At 42.8% G+C, this 18,382-nt stretch overlaps 1 protein-coding gene across 5 annotated transcripts in view; it reads right to left on the bottom strand.

Annotated features, from left to right (window-relative positions):
- ints6l (integrator complex subunit 6 like) overlaps positions 1 to 18,382 on the bottom strand; it is a 180,692-nt gene that overhangs the window by 38,426 nt on the left and 123,884 nt on the right. For 4 of the 5 annotated variants that reach the window (XR_010965808.1, XM_067997343.1, XM_067997342.1 and 1 more), the window contains 2 exons: positions 16,419 to 16,547; positions 7,513 to 7,676 (listed from right to left, as the gene is read on the bottom strand). Coding sequence is in view for 3 of the 5 variants with exons in the window: in XM_067997343.1 (XP_067853444.1) it covers positions 7,513 to 7,676; positions 16,419 to 16,547 (293 nt within the window). In the remaining 2 variants the exon portion in view is untranslated. Of the gene's footprint in view, positions 1 to 7,512; positions 7,677 to 16,418; positions 16,548 to 16,851; positions 17,041 to 18,382 lie in introns of those variants that run through there. The other variant, XR_010965809.1, reaches the window with a different exon arrangement.

Raw genomic sequence — 18,382 nt, forward strand, 5'->3', positions numbered from 1 at the left:
TTATTGGTAAGCCTGAAGACTAAAAGAATAATAAAGAGGGAGAAAATAAATCATGAGAGTAAACTAGCAAGAAATATACAAACTGAGAGTAAAAGCACAAGTATATAAAAAGGAAGAGGGTAGCTAAAGTAAACATTGGTCCCTTAGAGGATGAGACTGGGGAAATAATAATGGAAAACAAGGAAATGGCAGAGAAATTGAACAGATATTTTGTATCTGTCTTCACAGTAGAAGACACTAATAACATACCAATAATTGTAGAAAATCAAGGGGCAAAGGGGAGGGAGGAACTAAAAACAATCACTATCACTAGAGAAAAAGTACTTGGTAAACTAATGGGTCTAAAGGCTGACAAGTCCCCTGGACCTGATGGCTTGCATCCAAGGGTCTTAAAGGAAGTGGCTACAGAGACAGTGGATGCATTGGTCGTAATTCTTCCAGAATTCACTAGATTCTGGAAAGGTCCCAGCGGATTGGAAAACCACAAACGTAACACCCCTATTTAAGAAGGGAGTGAGACAGAAAGCAGGTAACTATAGACCAGTTAGCCTAACATCTGTCATTGGGAAAATGCTAGAATCCATTATTAAGGAAGTAGTAGCAGGACATTTGGAGACTCATAATACAATCAAGGAGAGTCAACATGGTTTTATGAAAGGGAAATCACGTCTGACAAATTTATTAGAGTTCTTTGAAAAAGTAACGGGCAGAGTGGATAAAGGGGAACCAATGGATGCAGTATATTTGGATTTCCAAGTCATTCGATAAGGTGCCACATAAAAGATTACTGCATAAGATAAGAGCTCATGGTGTTGGGGGCAATATACTGGCATGGATAGAGGATTGGTTAACTAACAGAAAACAATGAGTCGGGATAAAAGGGTCATTTTCAAAATGGCAATCTGTAACCAGTGGGGTGCCGCAGGGCTCAGTGCTGGGGCCTCAACTATTTACAATATATATCAATGACTTGGATGAAGGAACAGAGTGTCTTGTGGCCAAATTTGCTGATGATACAAAGATAGGTGGAAAAGCAAGTTGCGATGAGGACACAAAGTGTCTGCAAAGGGATATTGACAGGTTAAGCGAATGGGCAAAAATTTGGCAGATGGAATATAATGTGGGAAAATGTGAAGTCATCCACTTTGGCAGGAAAAATAAAAAGGCAAAATATTATTTGAATGGAGAAATACTACAAAACGCTGTGGTACAGAGGGATCTGGGTGTCCTCGTACATGAAACAAAAAGTCAACATACAGGTGCAGCAGGTAATCCGGATGGCAAACGGAATATTGGCCTTTATTTCTAGGGGGATGGAGTATAAAAGCAGGGAAGTCATGCTACAAATGTACAGGGTGCTGATGAGACCACACCAGAGAAGGTTCACTCGGTTGATTCTGGGTATGGAAGGGTTGTCTTATGAGGAAAGATTGAACAGGTTGGGTCTATACTCATTGGAGTTTAGAAGAATGAGAGGAGATCTTATTGAAACATACAAGATTCTGAGGGGACTTGATAGGGTAGATGCTGAGAGGATGTTACCCCTCATGGGGGAATCTAAAACTAGGGGGCATAGTCTCAGAATAAGGGGTCGCCCGTTTAAGTCGGAAATGAGGAGGAATTTCTTCTCCCAGAGGGTCATGAATCTTTGGAATTCTTTACCCCAAAATGCTGTGGAGGCTGAGTCATTGAATACATTCAAGGCGGAGTTAGACAAATTTTTGATCAGCAAGGGAATCAAAGGATATGGGGAAAGGGCGGGAAAGTGGAGTTGAGGTATAAATCAGATCAGCCATGATCTCATTGAATGGCGGAGCAGGCTCGAGGGGCCGAATGGCCTAATCCTGCTCCTATCTCTTATGGTGTTATGGTCACCAACGAGATATCATTAAAAGCAGCCCTTTCCAAACCTCCAGACCCACAAAATTCAAACGGGGCAAACCGAACCAATTGAGAAATATACAAGTTTAAGTAAGAGCGAGTTGCCTGGGCTTTGAGGGCCAGATTGCCAGGATCGGGGCGGCTTGTGGCCTACGGATCACAGTCTGTGCACCCCTGGACTACTGAACGATTGTCGAGCAAGGAACAGATTAGTATTTACATTTAACAGAGAGACTGAAAACACAATGCCAGGTGGTTAACAGAAAATAAGTCTCATGGTTATGTAGTCAGTACAATTTACTGCCTCAGAAATGAAACAGTTTAGGTTTTAAAATAGACATGCTGCACATGTGGGTGTAAATGTTGACTGAAGCAGGCTGCATTACACAAAGCAGCCCCTTCCTTGGGCAAGTTCTCAGCCAATACATCTCTTACCACATTCCTGGAGTCAGCAATCAATGGGGCTCTGCGGTTTTTAGACTTATGGTCCCTTACCATTCGATGGTTCGTGTCAATTTGAGATAAAAGCTTTTGCGGTTTATAGTCCAATTTACCTCCTGCATACAGTTGCATTAATCTACAATGGCGGATTAAAATCCAATTCATGTAAAAATTGAGAAGTGCATTAGTACAGTGGCCTTGTAGGTTATGGGTCCAATTCACATCCCATTAATTCCTTGTCCAATGTTCATTTGAACCAAAATGCAGGAGTTTGGAATATTATTTTACACCAGGGGCACTCAATTAGTTTGACTGGAGGTCCACTGACCAAAAATGTTAATGTTTTAGGGTCAGTAAACATTTACACCCATGTGTGCAGCATGAGACTCATTTTCTGTTAAGCACCTGGCATTGTGTTTTATAAAGCCTTTGACAAGGTACCGCATGGTAGGTTATTACATAAGGTTAGATCTCACGGGATCCAAGGTGAGGTAGCCAATTGGATACAAAATTGGATTGACGACAGAAGACAGAGGGTGGTTGTAGAGGGTTGTTTTTCAAACTGGAGGCCTGTGACCAGCGGTGTGCCTCAGGGATCGGTGCTGGGTCCGCTGTTATTTGTTATTTATATCAATGATTTGGATGAGAATTTAGGAGGCATGGTTAGTAAGTTTGCAGATGACACCAAGATTGGTGGCATTGTGGACAGTGAAGAAGGTTATCTAGGATTGCAACGGGATCTTGATAAATTGGGCCAGTGGGCCGATGAATGGCAGATGGAGTTTAATTTAGATAAATGAGGTGATGCATTTTGGCAGATCGAATCGGGCCAGGACCTACTCCGTTAATGGTAGGGCGTTGGGGAGAGTTATAGAACAAAGAGATCTAGGAGTACAGGTTCATAGCTCCTTGAAAGTGGAGTCACAGGTGGATAGGGTGGTGAAGAAGGCATTCAGCATGCTTGGTTTCATTGGTCAGAACATTGAACACAGGAGTTGGGATGTCTTGTTGAAGTTGTACAAGACATTAGTAAGGCCACACTTGGAATACTGTGTACAGTTCTGGTCACCCTATTATAGAAAGGATATTATTAAACTAGAAAGAGTGCAGAAAAGATGTACTAGGATGCTACCGGGACTTGATGGTTTGACTTATAGGGAGAGGTTGGATAGACTGAGACTTTTTTCTCTGGAGAGTAGGAGGTTTAGGGGTGATCTTATAGAAGTCTATAAAATAATGAGGGGCATAGATAAGGTAGATAGTCAAAATCTTTTCCCAAAGGTAGGGGTGTCTATAACGAGGGGGCATAGATTTAAGGTGAGAGGGGAGAGATACAAAAGGGTCCAGAGGGGCAATTTTTTCACTCAAAGGGTGGTGCGTGTCTGGAACGAGCTGCCAGAGGCAGCAGTAGAGGCGGGTACAATTTTGTCTTTTAAAAAGCATTTGGACAGTAACATGGGTAAGATGGGTATAGAGGGATATGGGCCAAGTGCAGGCAACTGGGACTAGCTTAGTGGTATAAACTGGGCGACATGGACATGTTGGGCCGAAGGGCCTGTTTCCATGTTGTAAACTTCTATGATTCTAAAGGATCATCATAGGGAGGCACTGAGTCAAAAATGATGTCTTTGCTCTTCCCAATGTTCAACTGCAGGAAGTTGTGACTCATGCAGGACTCAATGTCATGACAGAGGTGGTTAAAGGATCAAGAGAGGAATTGGAGATTGAATTGGGTGTGATCAACATATATATTGAAACTCACCCCTAGCGTGCAGATGTCACCAAGGGTTGGTATATAGATGAGAATGAGGGGGACAAGGATAGATCTTTGGGGGGCTCAAAGTTACAGAAGCAGGATGAGAAGCTGTTGCTGGGGATGATGTGACCATGTCCGTACAGGTAGGATGGAGCAGTGCAAGGCCAGTCCCACGAAGTAGGACATTGGGAGACTGGCAATGGAGGAGAATAGTATGGTCTACATATTAAACACTGCAGACAGGCCAAGGAGGATAAGGGGAGATACCACACTATAGCCACAGTTACAGAGGATGTCATTCATGGCATTGGCTAGGGTTGGCTCTGTGCTGTGAGATGGCTGGAAATTGGACTGAAGGGATTTGAACAGGAAGCTTGGAGAGAAGAGGGAGGCTGAAGATGGAGCAGTAGCTGGAGAGAATGGATAGGGTGGGGTGGAGTGGGTGAGAATTATAGGAAGCAATTAACAATGTTAACTAGTTGAGTGATCAGCAATGGAGTGAGTCGCAGATAAAGTGAGCAAGAGGTAGGTCTTTTAGAGCGGATGAGCATGGAGCCGGCATGTGCGATGTGGGAGAAGCGTTACGGACACGGTAGCATGGTGGTTATGTTACTGGTAATCCAGGGGCCTGGACTAATAATCCAGAAATGCAAGTTCAAATCCCACTGTGGCAGTTGTGAATTTGAATTCAGTTTTTTTTAAAAACAAAACTAAATAAATCTGGATAGATTTTTGCTGAGTAAGGGTATCAAGGGATATGGAGCAACGGCTTGGAACTGGAGAGCTCAGGTACAGACCAGCCATGATCTAATTGAATAGCGGAACAGGCTTCAGTGACTGAATGGCCTACACCTGTTCCTATGTTCCAATGGGGCAGAGCCTGCAATCACACCCCAGTCAAAATATTACTGCCCCACGAGCACCACTGTAACGCACTGAATGCCCTATGATCTGTACTGCCTTCTTAGGATAATAGAATGTGCAGGGGACCAACTACTATCCCTAAGGTGCGGTTTCTTCACATCTTGCACATTTTTCACAAGCCTCGAGCAAGGTTAACGATCAGAAAAACATTTGTTCCACATAATCACCATCCTATGGGGATGGGGAACTTTGAGGGTGGCTGATTCTGGCTTATTTCACACCTTCAAAAAGGAGCAAGACACATTATTTGAGAGCACTGAGATGGAGGGTTACAAAGATATTAACAGCACTGGTTCACAGTGTTCAATCAATAAAGAAAGCTGATCTCCCAGTTTCTAGTTCTTACAAAGGGCCTATTCGCAGAATATTAACTGATTTCTTTTGTTTACCGACTTGCTATGTATTTCCAGTATTTTGTTTATATTTTAATACTAGTGTTTTACAGTAATTTTGATGCCACAAGTTTACTTTGCAACTAAACTTATGTTAACTACTGACAGTGCTTTAATAAAGGTGAAAAGAGTTGTAAAACCTTTCATTGACATGCAGCTGAATTATGCAATATAAATAAACCTGCCAGAAACAATAACAATTTGCATTTATATAGTGCCTTTAACACAGAAAAGCATCCCAAGGCGCTTCACAGAAACATAATCAGACAAAAATGGACGCCAAGCCAAGGGAGGAGATATTCGGAGGGGGTGACTAAAAGTTCGGTCAGAAAGGTGGGTTTTCAGGAGGGTCTTATTGGAGGAGAGATAGGTGAAGTAACATGATAAAGTGTAGCAATCACCATTGCTCTCATCTATGCTTATACAAGTACTCCATACATTTCACTTTTAAAAAAATCTAGAAATTAAGCAGTAAGCACATATTTTATTTCTTCTGTACAGCAGCACACATCAACACCCCCGGGGCGAACTTGTGCTACGTGACATTAGCATATAAGCATGTCAACTCGTACCGATGAAGCTCCTCTGGCTGCTAATTTAACCAACTTATTTTGAACACATTAACGCCTCAGTTAAAACAGTGGTCAGAGGAATTTCATTAGAGGGCATTTGTACTTTCAGGCACTAATATCACACATTGTGATTTCATCCCACTGCAGAAAGAAATTCAAGTTAAACCCCCCTCTCGAACCAGATGACATATGGGGATGGACTAGCTCATTCATTAAAAATATTATCCAATTTCAGTGAATTTTCAAGGTGGTGACCAGTGCTGAATGAGGCACCCTGTATGAGATAATGAGCAGCAAAGTATGTGGCATGAATAGAATTAAACAGTTCAACCACCCAACACATACCAACATTGCACTGGTCAAAGTCACCAAGACAAAACTGCCACCTTGGCACATTAGTCCTCCTGATCACTCTCACCCATTCCACCCCTCATCACCATCTCTTCTCCATGGTGTTGTGCTCACCTCACTATACTCTTGGTTGTCTCAACGCAGCCAGAACATCTCCTGCAATGGTTTCTCCTCTCAACCCCACATGGTCAGCTCAGGTGTGTCCCAAGGTTCCATCCTGCTCCTCCACCTATTCCTCATCTAAATACTATCCCTCAGCAACATCATACAGATAAGGAGCCGGTTTCCATAAGTACATCAACAAGGCCTGGCTCTATCTGTCTGCTGCCAGCACAGGTACGGTAGCTTAGTGGCTCCAGTATTGGACTAGCAAACCAGAGGTCACAAGTTCAAATCCCACCATGGCAAGTTGTAAAATTGAAATCAATAAATCTGGTCATTTTTGGGCTGGCATAAGAAGATAACCATTAAAGCTGCCAAATTGTCACAAAATAAACAACTGGTTCATCAATGTCCATCAGGGAAGGGAACCTTCCACCCCTAACCAGTCTGGCCTACATGCGACTCTAGTCCCATACTACATGGTTGACTTTTAATGCCATCAGACCCTCTGGGGATGGGCAATATAAATTGCCTTCCACAACTTTATTCCACAACCATTACGGTTTGACTGCTCGTGCGACATCAAGTCAAGGACGAGCAAGAACCTCCACCAACTTAATATCGGCAAGACCACAGCTCGCCAAAAGCCCAGCACCCTATCCTATTCCCCTCACTGCCGATGGTGTTCTGTCTGACCATGGGCTGAGCTTCAACCCCAACCTCCTATTTATCACCAAGACAGTCCAGCTTTGCCTTCACAACATCACCTAATTGTGTGTTACAAAATAGTTCCATTCATTAGCCAACCAAACCTCACTCCCAATTAATGCAATCACTGACCGTTTAGAAACTCACAATGTTTTGATTACTTGGAACTTTAAGAGGTTATACATTCCCTGGGTTCTTTTCAATCAATCTGGGTTGATTAAGGCAGTCATGTAGATTTTGTTTTAAATGTGTTTCCCGTTTATATAGTATTGGTGCCAGCTATAGATTAAACTCATTAAGTTAATTAGAAAACAGCGATCAGATCCAAGCGTCAATAAAGAGCTTCTGTAAAGAGTAACAACCTGCTCTGGTCACTAATACTCACCAGTGTGGGGGAGTTTTGATCTGGCCAAAAGGATTCAGGGATCGGCCAGTGTCCAACAGGTACACCAGTCTTGGGGTTAGGTCGCACGTAAATCAGTTTGTGACAGCTGTGCCAAGCTTGAGGAGTAAATAAAGAGGTTGTTCGAGGTGGTTCAACAACACCATCTGAAAGAGAGCAGAGTAAAAGGAGTAGGAAATATCCACTGCATCACCACCAGCTGAGAATACCTTCAGTGTTAAAGGTCAAAGGGTTAGATGTCCCTATTCAGAAAATATTTAACACAAACTGGAGCCTCCTCTACTGTGCGGTAGCTGTTACTGTTTTTAAAAACAGAAGAGAAACTCACAACAAAATGAAGGTAACGTGTTTTCTATGTTGCCCACAATCACTGAGTGATGCATTAAATCAATGGGATAAAATACTAATAGAAGGACCTACCAGCAAGCATATATGGGGAGAATAAGCTCCCTGAAAAGATAGTATGCAAACCAGAAAATGCTACAAATACCCAGGTCAGGCAGCACCGGCTAGTATTTCGGGTATGTGCCCTTCATCAGAACGTCTGTTTTGGGTGCATACCCTTATACCCGCCTCTGTCTGAGAAACGATGCACACCCAAAGCAGTAACCGGTCTTCACTCTTTACAGATGTGGATTTTTGATTTCTTTCATTTGTAGTTTTCCTATTTTGTTTCCTGACTATACACTTCTCAACATCAGTGCTATCTTTCTATAAATGGCCTTTTCAGTTGTACCATTTTCCACAGTAAGTTTGCTTTGGTTCCAATTTACCCAAATCCCACAGAGCGAGACTGAATATTGAAATCACAAATATCCCTGTACAATCTCCACTCCAACACTCCAATTCCTACCAGCCCATTTAAAAACCAAGTCAAAATACTTACCTCATTTGAGAAGAATTGCTTCAGTTGTTGAAAGGTTTAAGCACTGTCCCAGGATGGTAAAGTGGATGAAAGTGTAGCAGAGACCACATTCACTATAAAGTACTCGGAGTAATATTCAAAACAATTTTTAAACATCTCTTACATTTTAAGAGATAATTTCATTTCTACTTTTCAGCTCTTTGGAGACTCAGTATTTCAGGTCTCCCCTCTCTCCTCTGACCTCCTGTAACATCACCTACAAAAGCACCAGGAAAACAGCACTGGATCCTAATCAGGATGCACCTGAGCTGGGAAGAGTCAGCACTGGCTGCGTGCTCTGTACAATAAGGCATTGATAGACCAATAAGATGTACACCAGATCAGCCTTACCATCTACGGGACACTGCAACTGGCATTTCAGCGCTTCCAAACACTCAAAAACCAAATAGGGATATGTTGAAGACTTAGTCAGTGGTTAAAATAAAAATCGTTAGACATCTAAAGCCCACATATAAAACTCCATCCCACTTAATCCTTCATGAAGTGCTGAGAGAAGCTGGGGAATTTAAAACCCAAAATACGATGAGGTATAGTTGCAATGACCATGGGGATGGAACAGTAAACTAACGAGGTCTGAGTTTACAGAAGTTAGCACTCATTCTTGGAATGATTATGTGTCCTTTAGACTAAGTAAGCCCACTCCGTTTCACTGTCTCAGCAGTACTATAAAGTGTATATTGGCTGAAGACACCAGCGAAGAAGGAATGTAGAAATTATTTGATTCCAGTAGCTGAGCATGCATTGGTTTGATTGCACTTGTGTTGTATATGGATTGCAGCTAGCTGTATGGTATAGACACACGCTGCTCTTTTTAATAGAAAATAAATAAATGTGTTTTGCAACAGTGTTAAGCATTTGGGCACAAAAAAAGCATTTAGAGAACTGAAAACAACATTTTTAAACGAACCTAGTGTATAAGTACACGAAATATTTAAGTTTGGCTAACATTTAAAGGAAATACATACTCTACCAAAGGCTCACAAAAAAAACCTTTAATCCCAATCACAGGTTTTCTTTTCCACAGGTTCACTATGTAGACTAATTTGTCCTCACTGGGATAATACTCGAGAGTGAGACAGGGTGACATGGAAATAGTGAACACTGAGCCTCAACGCCTCCAACTTCAATGCTTCACTTTGCACTTCGTTACAATACATTTTAACCGATAGATTTTCATCTCAAACTCGCCAACTGTCATAGCCCTGCAAATTTTTCCTTTTCAAGTATTTATCCAATTCCCTTTTGAAAGTTATTATTGAATCTGCTTCCACCGCCCTTTCAGGCAGCGCATTCCAGATCATAACAACTCGCTGTGTAAAAAAACTCTCCTCACCTCACATCTGATTCTTTTGCCACATGGCATATTTGCACATTAATATGTCTCATCTAAGACACAGGTTCCCAAAAGCCACTCTGCTAAATTCTCAACTTGCAACTCTGTCCCTGTGGGAAGGTGTCAATCATCAACGGGATAATTATCTCTAGACTGCAGTCAGTGGTCTTAACATTAAAGGAACACAGCCAGAGACAGCCACAAGGGTCTCTCACTCAGCTGTGCTCCTGTGATACTGTCAGCTCCTTCCGTTTGGGGGAACTGGTCAGGATTGAACTGGTCAGGACAGAATCAGAACTGGAGATAGAAGGCAGAAAATTAGTAAGTGACTTAGGAAGGCAGAGGAAATAAAGGTTAGAAAATAAACAGCAAGGGAGTTTGGAAGTGCTTAAAAGTATATACCTCAATTCAAGGAATATAGTGAATAAGGCAGATGAGCTAAGGGCACAGATAAGACACATGGCAGTACGTTATCTTAGCTATTACAGAAACATGGCTTAAAGAGGGGCAGGAATGGCAGCTCAACATTCCTGGTTACAGGGTTTTCAGATGAGATAGAGAAGGGGATAAAAAAGGAGGGGGAGTGACAATTTTGTTTAAAGAAACAATTACAGCTGTGAGGAGGGATGATATGTCAGAAGGATCATCAAATGAGGCCATATGGGTTGAGCTAAGGGACAAAAAAGATCCAATCACACTGCTGGGAGTGTACTATAGACCCCCAGTCAGAGGGAGATAGAGGAGCAAATATGTAGGCAAATTTCTGAGAAGTGCCAAAACAATAGGGCAGTAATTGTAGGGGATTTCAACTACCCGAATATTAACAGGGACACAAACAGTGTGAAGGGTATAGAGGGTGCAAAGTTCTTCAATTGCATTCAGGAGAACTTTTTTTAAGCCAGTACATAGCAAGCCCAAAAGGAGTGGGGGGCAGTTCTGGATTTAGTTTTAGGAAATGAAGCTAGGCAGGTGCAAGGAGTAGCAGTGAGAGAGCATTTTGGTGGTAGTGATCATAATTCAGTTCATTTTAGCATAGTTATGGAAAAGGACAAAGATAGAACAGGAGTTAAAGTTCTCAATTGGGGAAAGGCAAATTTTACTAAGCTAAGAAGTGATTTAGCAAAAATGGACTGCAAACAGCTACTTGAAGGTAAATCAGTGTTGGGGCAGTGGGAGGCATTCAAGGGGGTGATTCAAGGGGTGCAGAGTAAACATGTTCCCACAAAAAAAGGGCAAGGCTGCCAAATCTAGAGCCCCCTGGATGTCAAGGAGCACACAGGGTAAGATAAGGCCGAAAAAGAAAGCTTATGTCAGACACTGAGAACTCAATACTGCAGAAAGCCTAGAAGAGTGTAAAAAGTGCAGGGGTGAAATTAAGAAGGAAATTAGGAAAGCAAAGAGAGGGCATGAAAAAATATTGGCAAGTAAAATCAAGGAAAACCCAAAAATGTTTTGTAAATACATAAAGAGCAAGAGGATAACTAAGGAAAGAGTAGGGCCTATTAGAGACCAAAAAGGTAACCTATGTGTGGAGGCGGAAGGTGTGGGTATGGTTCTTAATGAATACTTTGCGTCTGTCTTCACAAAAGAAGGGGATGATGCAGAGATTGTAATTAAAGAGGAGGAGTGTGAAATAATGGATGGGATAAATTTAGTGAGAGAGGAAGTATTAAGGGGATTAGCATCTTTGAAAGAAGATAAATCACCAGGCTCGGATGAAATGTATCCCAGACTGTTAAAAGAAGCCCGGGAGGAAATAGCGGAGGCTCTGACCATCATTTTCCAATCCTCATTTAACAGTCCTCCAATCCTCTGGCACCAGAGGATTGGAGGACTGTTAACGTTGTACATTGTTTAAAAAGGGAGCGAGGGATAGACCGAATAATTACAGGCCAGTCAGTCTAATCTTGGTGGTAGGCAAATTACTGGAATCGATTCTAGAGGGACAGGATAAACGGTCACTTAGAAAGGCACGGACTAATCAAGGACAGTCAGCATGGATTTGTTAAGGGAAGGTTGTGTCCGACTAACTTGATTGAATTTTTTGAGAAGGTAGTGAGGGTCGATGAGGGCAGTGCATTTGATGTAGTCTACATGGATTTCAGCAAGGCTTTTGACAAGGTCCTACTTGCAAACTGGTCAAAAAAGTTCAAGCCCATGGGATCCAAGGGAGAGTGGCAAGTTGGATCCAAAATTACCTCAGTGGCAGGAAGCAAAGGGTAGTGGTCGATGGGTGTTTTTGTGACTGGAACGTTGTTTCCAGTGGGGTTCCGCAGGGCTCAGTACTGGGTCCCTTGCTTTTTGTATATATTAATGATTTGGACTTAAATGTAGGGGGCATGATTGAGAAGTTTGCAGATGGTACAAAAATTGTCCATGTGGCTGATAGTGAGGAGGAAAGCTGTAGACTGCAGGAAGATATCAATGGACTGGTCAGGTGGGCAGAAAAGTGGCAAATGGAATTCAATCCGGAGAAGTGTGAGGTAATGCATTTAGGGAGGGCAAACAAGGCAAGGGAATACACAATAAATGGGAGGATACTGAGAGGTGTAGAGGAAGTGAGGGACCTTAGAGTGCATGTCCACAGATCCCTGAAGGTAGCGGGACAGGTCGATAAGATAGTTAAAAAGGCATATGGAATACTTTCCTTTAGTAGCTGAGGCATAGAATATAAGAGAAGGGAGGTTATGCTGGAACTGTATAAAACACTGGTTAAGCCACAGCTTGAGTACTGCGTACAGTTCTGGTCACCACATTACAGGGAGGGTATAATTGCACTAGAAAGGGTACAGAGGAGATTTACGAGGATGTTGCCAGGGCTGGAGAATATTAACTATGATGAAAGATTGGATGGCTGGGGTTGTTCTCTTTGGAACAGAGGAGGCGGAGGGGTGGTTTAGTTGAGGTGTACAAAATTATGAGGGGCCTAGATAGAGTGGATAGGAAGGACCTATTTCCCTTAGCGGAGGGGTCAGTGACCGGGGGCATAGATTTAAAGTGATTGGTAGAAGGATTAGAGGAGAGCCGAGGAGACATTTTTTCACTGAGGGTGGTGGGGGTCTGGAACTCACTGCCCAAAAGGGTGGTAGAAGCAGAAATTCTCAACTCATTTAAAAAGTACCTGGATGTGCACCTGAAGTGCCGAAACCTTCAGGGCTACAGACCAAGTGCTGGAAAGTGAGATTAGGATGGGTGGCTCATTTTCGGCCATCACGGACACGATGAGCTGAATATTTTCTCTGATTCTAAGAACGTAGGCAGGTCAGCTGCTTGAAAGTTAAAAATTCTCTCATTGAAGAGAAGTATAACCCTTATTTGTTTCCCTCCCTCCTCTCTCTCTCCTTGCTGGGTATATTTCCATAGATGCCCTCTGGTACCCCCCTCTCTCTCTCTCTCCTTGCTGGGTATATTTCCATAGATGCCCTCTGGTACCCCCCTCTCTCTCTCTCTCTCCTTGCTGGGTATATTTCCATAGATGCCCTCTGGTACCCCCTCTCTCTCTCTCTCTCACTCTCTCCTTGCTGGGTATATTTCCAAACATGCCCTCTGGTATCCCACCCAAGTAGATATTTTTCACCAGGAGAGGCTAGAGAAAATGGAGCTCTTGTCATTACAGCAGGGAACAATCACAGAAGATCTGATAGAGGTGTTCAAAATCATGAGGGGCTTTGATCGGGAATAACTATCTCTATTTATCGATAAGTTGGCAACTAGAGTGCATAAATTTAACATCAGCAAAAGAACAAAGGAAGAGGTTAGGAGAATGTTTTTTAAACAGAGGATTGTCAGAATATGGAATGCCCCACCAGAAACAGAGGTGGAACAGTGTGTAATAGATTTAAAAGAGAGGATAAACATTTAAAAAAGAAAAAAAATTACCGGGGCATGAGGAAAGAATGGGACTAAAGGGATAGCTCTTTCAGAGAGCCGGCACAGACACAATGGGCCGAATAGCCTCCTTCTATGCTGTAAAATTCTATGAGCTTCAGCAGACTATTGGACCATAGGGGAAATCACACCTGAGCCCAATCCAATCTCACAAACATGCAGCAGCATTCACTGGGTAGCCATGGGAAACAGGAAACTGAGCCAATTCTCCTTTCTGGTCAACACATTACAGCAAAGATGTGATTTACGAGGATGTTGCCAGGACCCGAGAATTTTAGCTATGAGGAAAGATTGGATAGGCTGGGGTTGTTCTCTTTGGAACAAAGGAGGCTGAGGGGAGATTTAACTGAGGTGTATAAAAATATGACGGGACTAGATAGAGTGGATAGGGAGGATCCATTTCCCTTAGCAGAGGATCAGTGACCAGGGGGCATAGATTTAAAGAAGGATTAGAGGGGAGCTGAGGAGAAATGTTTTCACTCCGAGGGTGGTGGGGGTCTGAACTCACTGCCTGAAAGGGTGGTAGAGGCAGAAACCCTCAACTCATTTAAAAAGTACTTGGATGTGCACTTGAAGTGCCGTAACCTACAGGGCTACGGACCAAGTGCTGGGAAGTGGGTTTAAGCTGGATAGCTCTTTGGCCGAAGCTAGCTAGTGATGGGCTGTATGGCCTCCTCCTGTGCCATAACTTTCTATCCTTTAATGATTCTGTAGCTAGAGGAGCTGAGGCCAATTGTAGCACCTGTACCATTTACAGGAAGTGTGGGGTCTTCCACTTTGGATCCAAGACTAATCAAGTGTATTTTCTAAATGGTGAGAAACCAGGAACTGTGGAGGAACGAAGAGATTTAGGTGTCTATGAAACTAAAGTCACTAAAAGCTCGTGCCCAGGTACAAAAAGCAAGCAAAAAGGCTAATGGAATATTGCCTTTATCTCAAGAGGGCTGGAATACAATGGGGAAGAAGTTACGCTTCAGTTGTACCGAGCTCTGGTCAGACCCCATCTGGAGAACTGCGTTCAGTTCTGGGCACCGAACCTCAGAAAGGATATATTGGCTTTGGAGTGGGAGCAGCGCTGATTCAAGAGAATGATACCGGGGCTAAAAGGGTTAAATTATGAGGACAGGTTGCATCAGTTTGGCTTGTATTCCCTTGAGTTTAGAAGGTTGAGGGGAGATCTAATCGAGGTGTTTAAAATTATAAAAGGATTCGATTGGATAGATACAGAGAAACTTTTTCCTCTGGTGGGGGAATCCAGAACAAGAGGGCATAATCTTAAAATTAGAGTTAGTTCAATGAGGTGTGAAATCAGGAAGTACTTTTTCACAAAGGGCAGTGGAAATCTGGAACTCTCTCCCTCAAATGTGTGTGGATGCTGGGGATCAATTGGAGTTTTCAAGACTGAGATCGATAGATTTTTGATGGGTAAGGGTATCAAGGGATATGGAGCAAAGGCGGAAAAATGAAGTTGAGGTACAGATCAGTTATGGTCTAACAAAATGGAGGAACAGGCCAGAGGGGCTGAATGGCCTCCTTTTGTTCATAAATTTTAACTCATCCTCAACGCTTTTCCTTACAAATGAAGTTGGGTGCAATTTTTGGTTCATTTGATGTCAAAAGGACACACTAGTTTTGTTTTGGTGCATTTTGTGGTCAAGGTGAGGTTGTCAGGGCTACAAAGTGGAAATTTTGTACGTCAGGCACTTGGTGCCAGCACCAAGCACTCCTGGGTCAGGTATATCAGTTATATGTCGAGTAAAGCTTCATCTAGGATTGCTCCTCGCCCTTCAACCTCAAATATATATTATCTACTGCATCTGCTCACATTTTTCCCCACATCAGTCACCCTGCAACGCCAATTGGTGCCAAATTAGGAGCCTTTTTGTGTTGGGGACCCATTCCCACCTGGGTTGAAACGGCCCAAACTCATTCAGTTGGGAAAACAGAGGAGACATTCAATTGGTTTGAGTTGCATGTGAACCCAGGTCAGAGAAATGAAAGGCCAGTGTCTAACCCACTGAACCACTCAGGCTGCAAGACAGATCTTGAAAGAAACCAAGCAGTTAGATGAAAACTCCAAAATTAGTAAGTTGGTGAAGCGATGCATCACTTCTTAGAAAGATTGATGAAGGGGCACAGTGCACACATTGTAAAAGGAAACAGTGAACCACAAGTGGAAGAACTTTCAACTTTAGCTAAAATCTGGTAAATTGTAATTGCTGGTGAACATAAAGCGCCACTATATTAATGCCTCAGTACTGCACTAGAGTGTCAGCCCAGACTGTGTGCTCAAGTCCTGGAGTGGGCCTTGAACCCACAGCTTTCCGACTGAGACGAGAGTGATGGTAAGTCTGCGGCCCCTTTTACACCTCTCCCCATTTTTATTCCCGTTGACTTCAATGGAAATAAATAGCAGGAGTTGTAAAAGGGACTGCAGACTCGCTACCACCCAAATCACACTATCGCACAAAGTCAGGATCTACCCCCAATTTATACACACTAAATCTCAGCTCAATCTATTCAAATATGTGCTTCCTCAGTGCTGATATACTGGATACCTGGCCTTCAAAATGTGGGGTCAGACTGTTGGGATATTGGTTAAAAACAGGGGCAAGAAGTCTTTCATTATATAAATGTTTGAGAAGAGTTCCCAGGAGAGGCAAAGCCTTTACTCGAATATCCCACTGCAAACACTTTGCTGACTACAGTTGAAATGGGAAAAGTTTTAAGGAATATTCTTACCTTCTCCAACTGGTGCTGGGTCTGGTCCCGTTTTTTCAAAATTAATAACCACTCCACTTTGAACTTTCTGTACTAAGGATTCTAGGCACTGGTTTAACATCCGCTGTGTGCGCACACAGTAGGATCGACCTTGAACAGAAATGAAAGGCACAATAAGCACAATCGTGTGCAATAAAATTCAGAACTTCTTGATGCAGTGGCTCAAATCCTTAAAGCTTTTGGAAAAAGTGCATTTTAAAATTTGACTTTTACTCCTTAAGAGCACAGAGGAGACACAATGGGAAACTGTGAAAGTACACGTAATGTACCATGGATAAAGGACACCCCCCACTCCCATAACTTGCGAGTGACAATGTTCTGAGTAAATTATCAAGATCTTCCTTACACTGTTTCCTACTGTGTATATGACATTTAATAATGATAGATAATTTACCGTAGGTTGCCTCTTCCTCATTCTTTGTGTGAAGTTCAAGCTCCACATATAAATAGGAATTCTCTCCATCCTATGAGAAATCACTCTCTGGGACACTGTCCCCATAAATTTTCAGGTTCAAGTCAGATGATCTTCCCCAGCTCTGCTGACTCACAGCCTCACTCGGGAGCAGATCCACTTGTTCTTTGCCTGTAGAAACAACAGGTAGGGATCTTCAAGCCTAGTGAAAGCACAGAAAAATGCCGATTGCGATCTGCACTCCCACAAGCTGCTGCATTGACAGGTCAACTGATCTCTGTCTGCACTGGCATCAGGCGCCAGGTACACAGCACTGGCACCAGGTACACAGCACTAGCACCAGGCACCAGGTACACAGCACTGGCACTAGGTTACACAGCACTGGCACTAGGTTACACAGCACTGGCACCGGGTACACAGAGGGTGGGGGACAGATTAACCCCATCTCCCCCTCTGCTTATTCGAGTTGTTGGTCTATGCTTTGCCCTGCTCCAGCACAACCAAACAACTCTGACCTTGAATCAGTTTATGGGCCATGGTCACAAGATAGACACAGATCAGGAAGGCCATTTTCACTCCTCCATCCAGAAAGGCCCTACAGTTTCCTCCCCTCCTCCCAAATCACAGCATCCAATCGACTCCAGGGATCTCTCCTCCACCACCCTAGGCGGACGTCCATTCCATGTGTTGATCATCTGTGTGAAGAACCTCCTGATATCAGTTCGAAATTTACCTTTTACTAATTTGAACTTGTGCCCTTGTTACGATATTTTTCGAAATAATGTTCCAAATCTATCTTTTTTATATACCTCTACAAGGTTACCTCTTAATTTCATCCTTGTCTGATCTACCACCAGGGTTTGTAAATCTCCTTTGTGTCTTGGTGATCAGAACTATACGCAGTATCCAAGATGTGGGTCTGACCAAGGTACGCTACAGTTTAGGAACACAGAAACAGCAGGAGGCCATTCAGCCCCTCGAGCTTGTTCCGCCATTCAATTAGATCTTGGCTGATCTGTACCTCAGCTCCATTTACCTGCCGTAGTTCCATATCTCTTGATATCTTTACCCAACAAAAATTTATCGGTCTTGACCCAGCATCCACAGCCTTTTGGGGGAAGAGAGTTCCAGATTTCCACACCCTTTGTGTGAAAAAATGCTTCCTGATTTCTCTCCTGAATGGCCGGGCTCTAATTTTAAGTTTATGCTCCCTTGTTCTGGATTCCCCCACCAGAAAAAATAGTTTCCATCTATCTACCCTAGTATTTGGATCCTTATTGTCATGCTACCATAAAAAAAGGCAGTAATACTGTTGTGTGAATAAAATAAAACAACACCCTGTGTCCCTTTGCCTAATAGACAATGACTCATTAATGCTTTAAACAAAGGATTGAGAAACGAGTAATTAGAGCCTCAGTAATTTAGCTCAGCCATTATAGTACTTTATTTTGTATATTACTCATTTTTATAAAATTACACATCATAATACATGATAATTATTATATGCTATATA

The sequence above is a fragment of the Heptranchias perlo genome, chromosome 15 (genome assembly GCF_035084215.1).
Source record: "Heptranchias perlo isolate sHepPer1 chromosome 15, sHepPer1.hap1, whole genome shotgun sequence".
NCBI classification, from domain to species: domain Eukaryota; kingdom Metazoa; phylum Chordata; class Chondrichthyes; order Hexanchiformes; family Hexanchidae; genus Heptranchias; species Heptranchias perlo.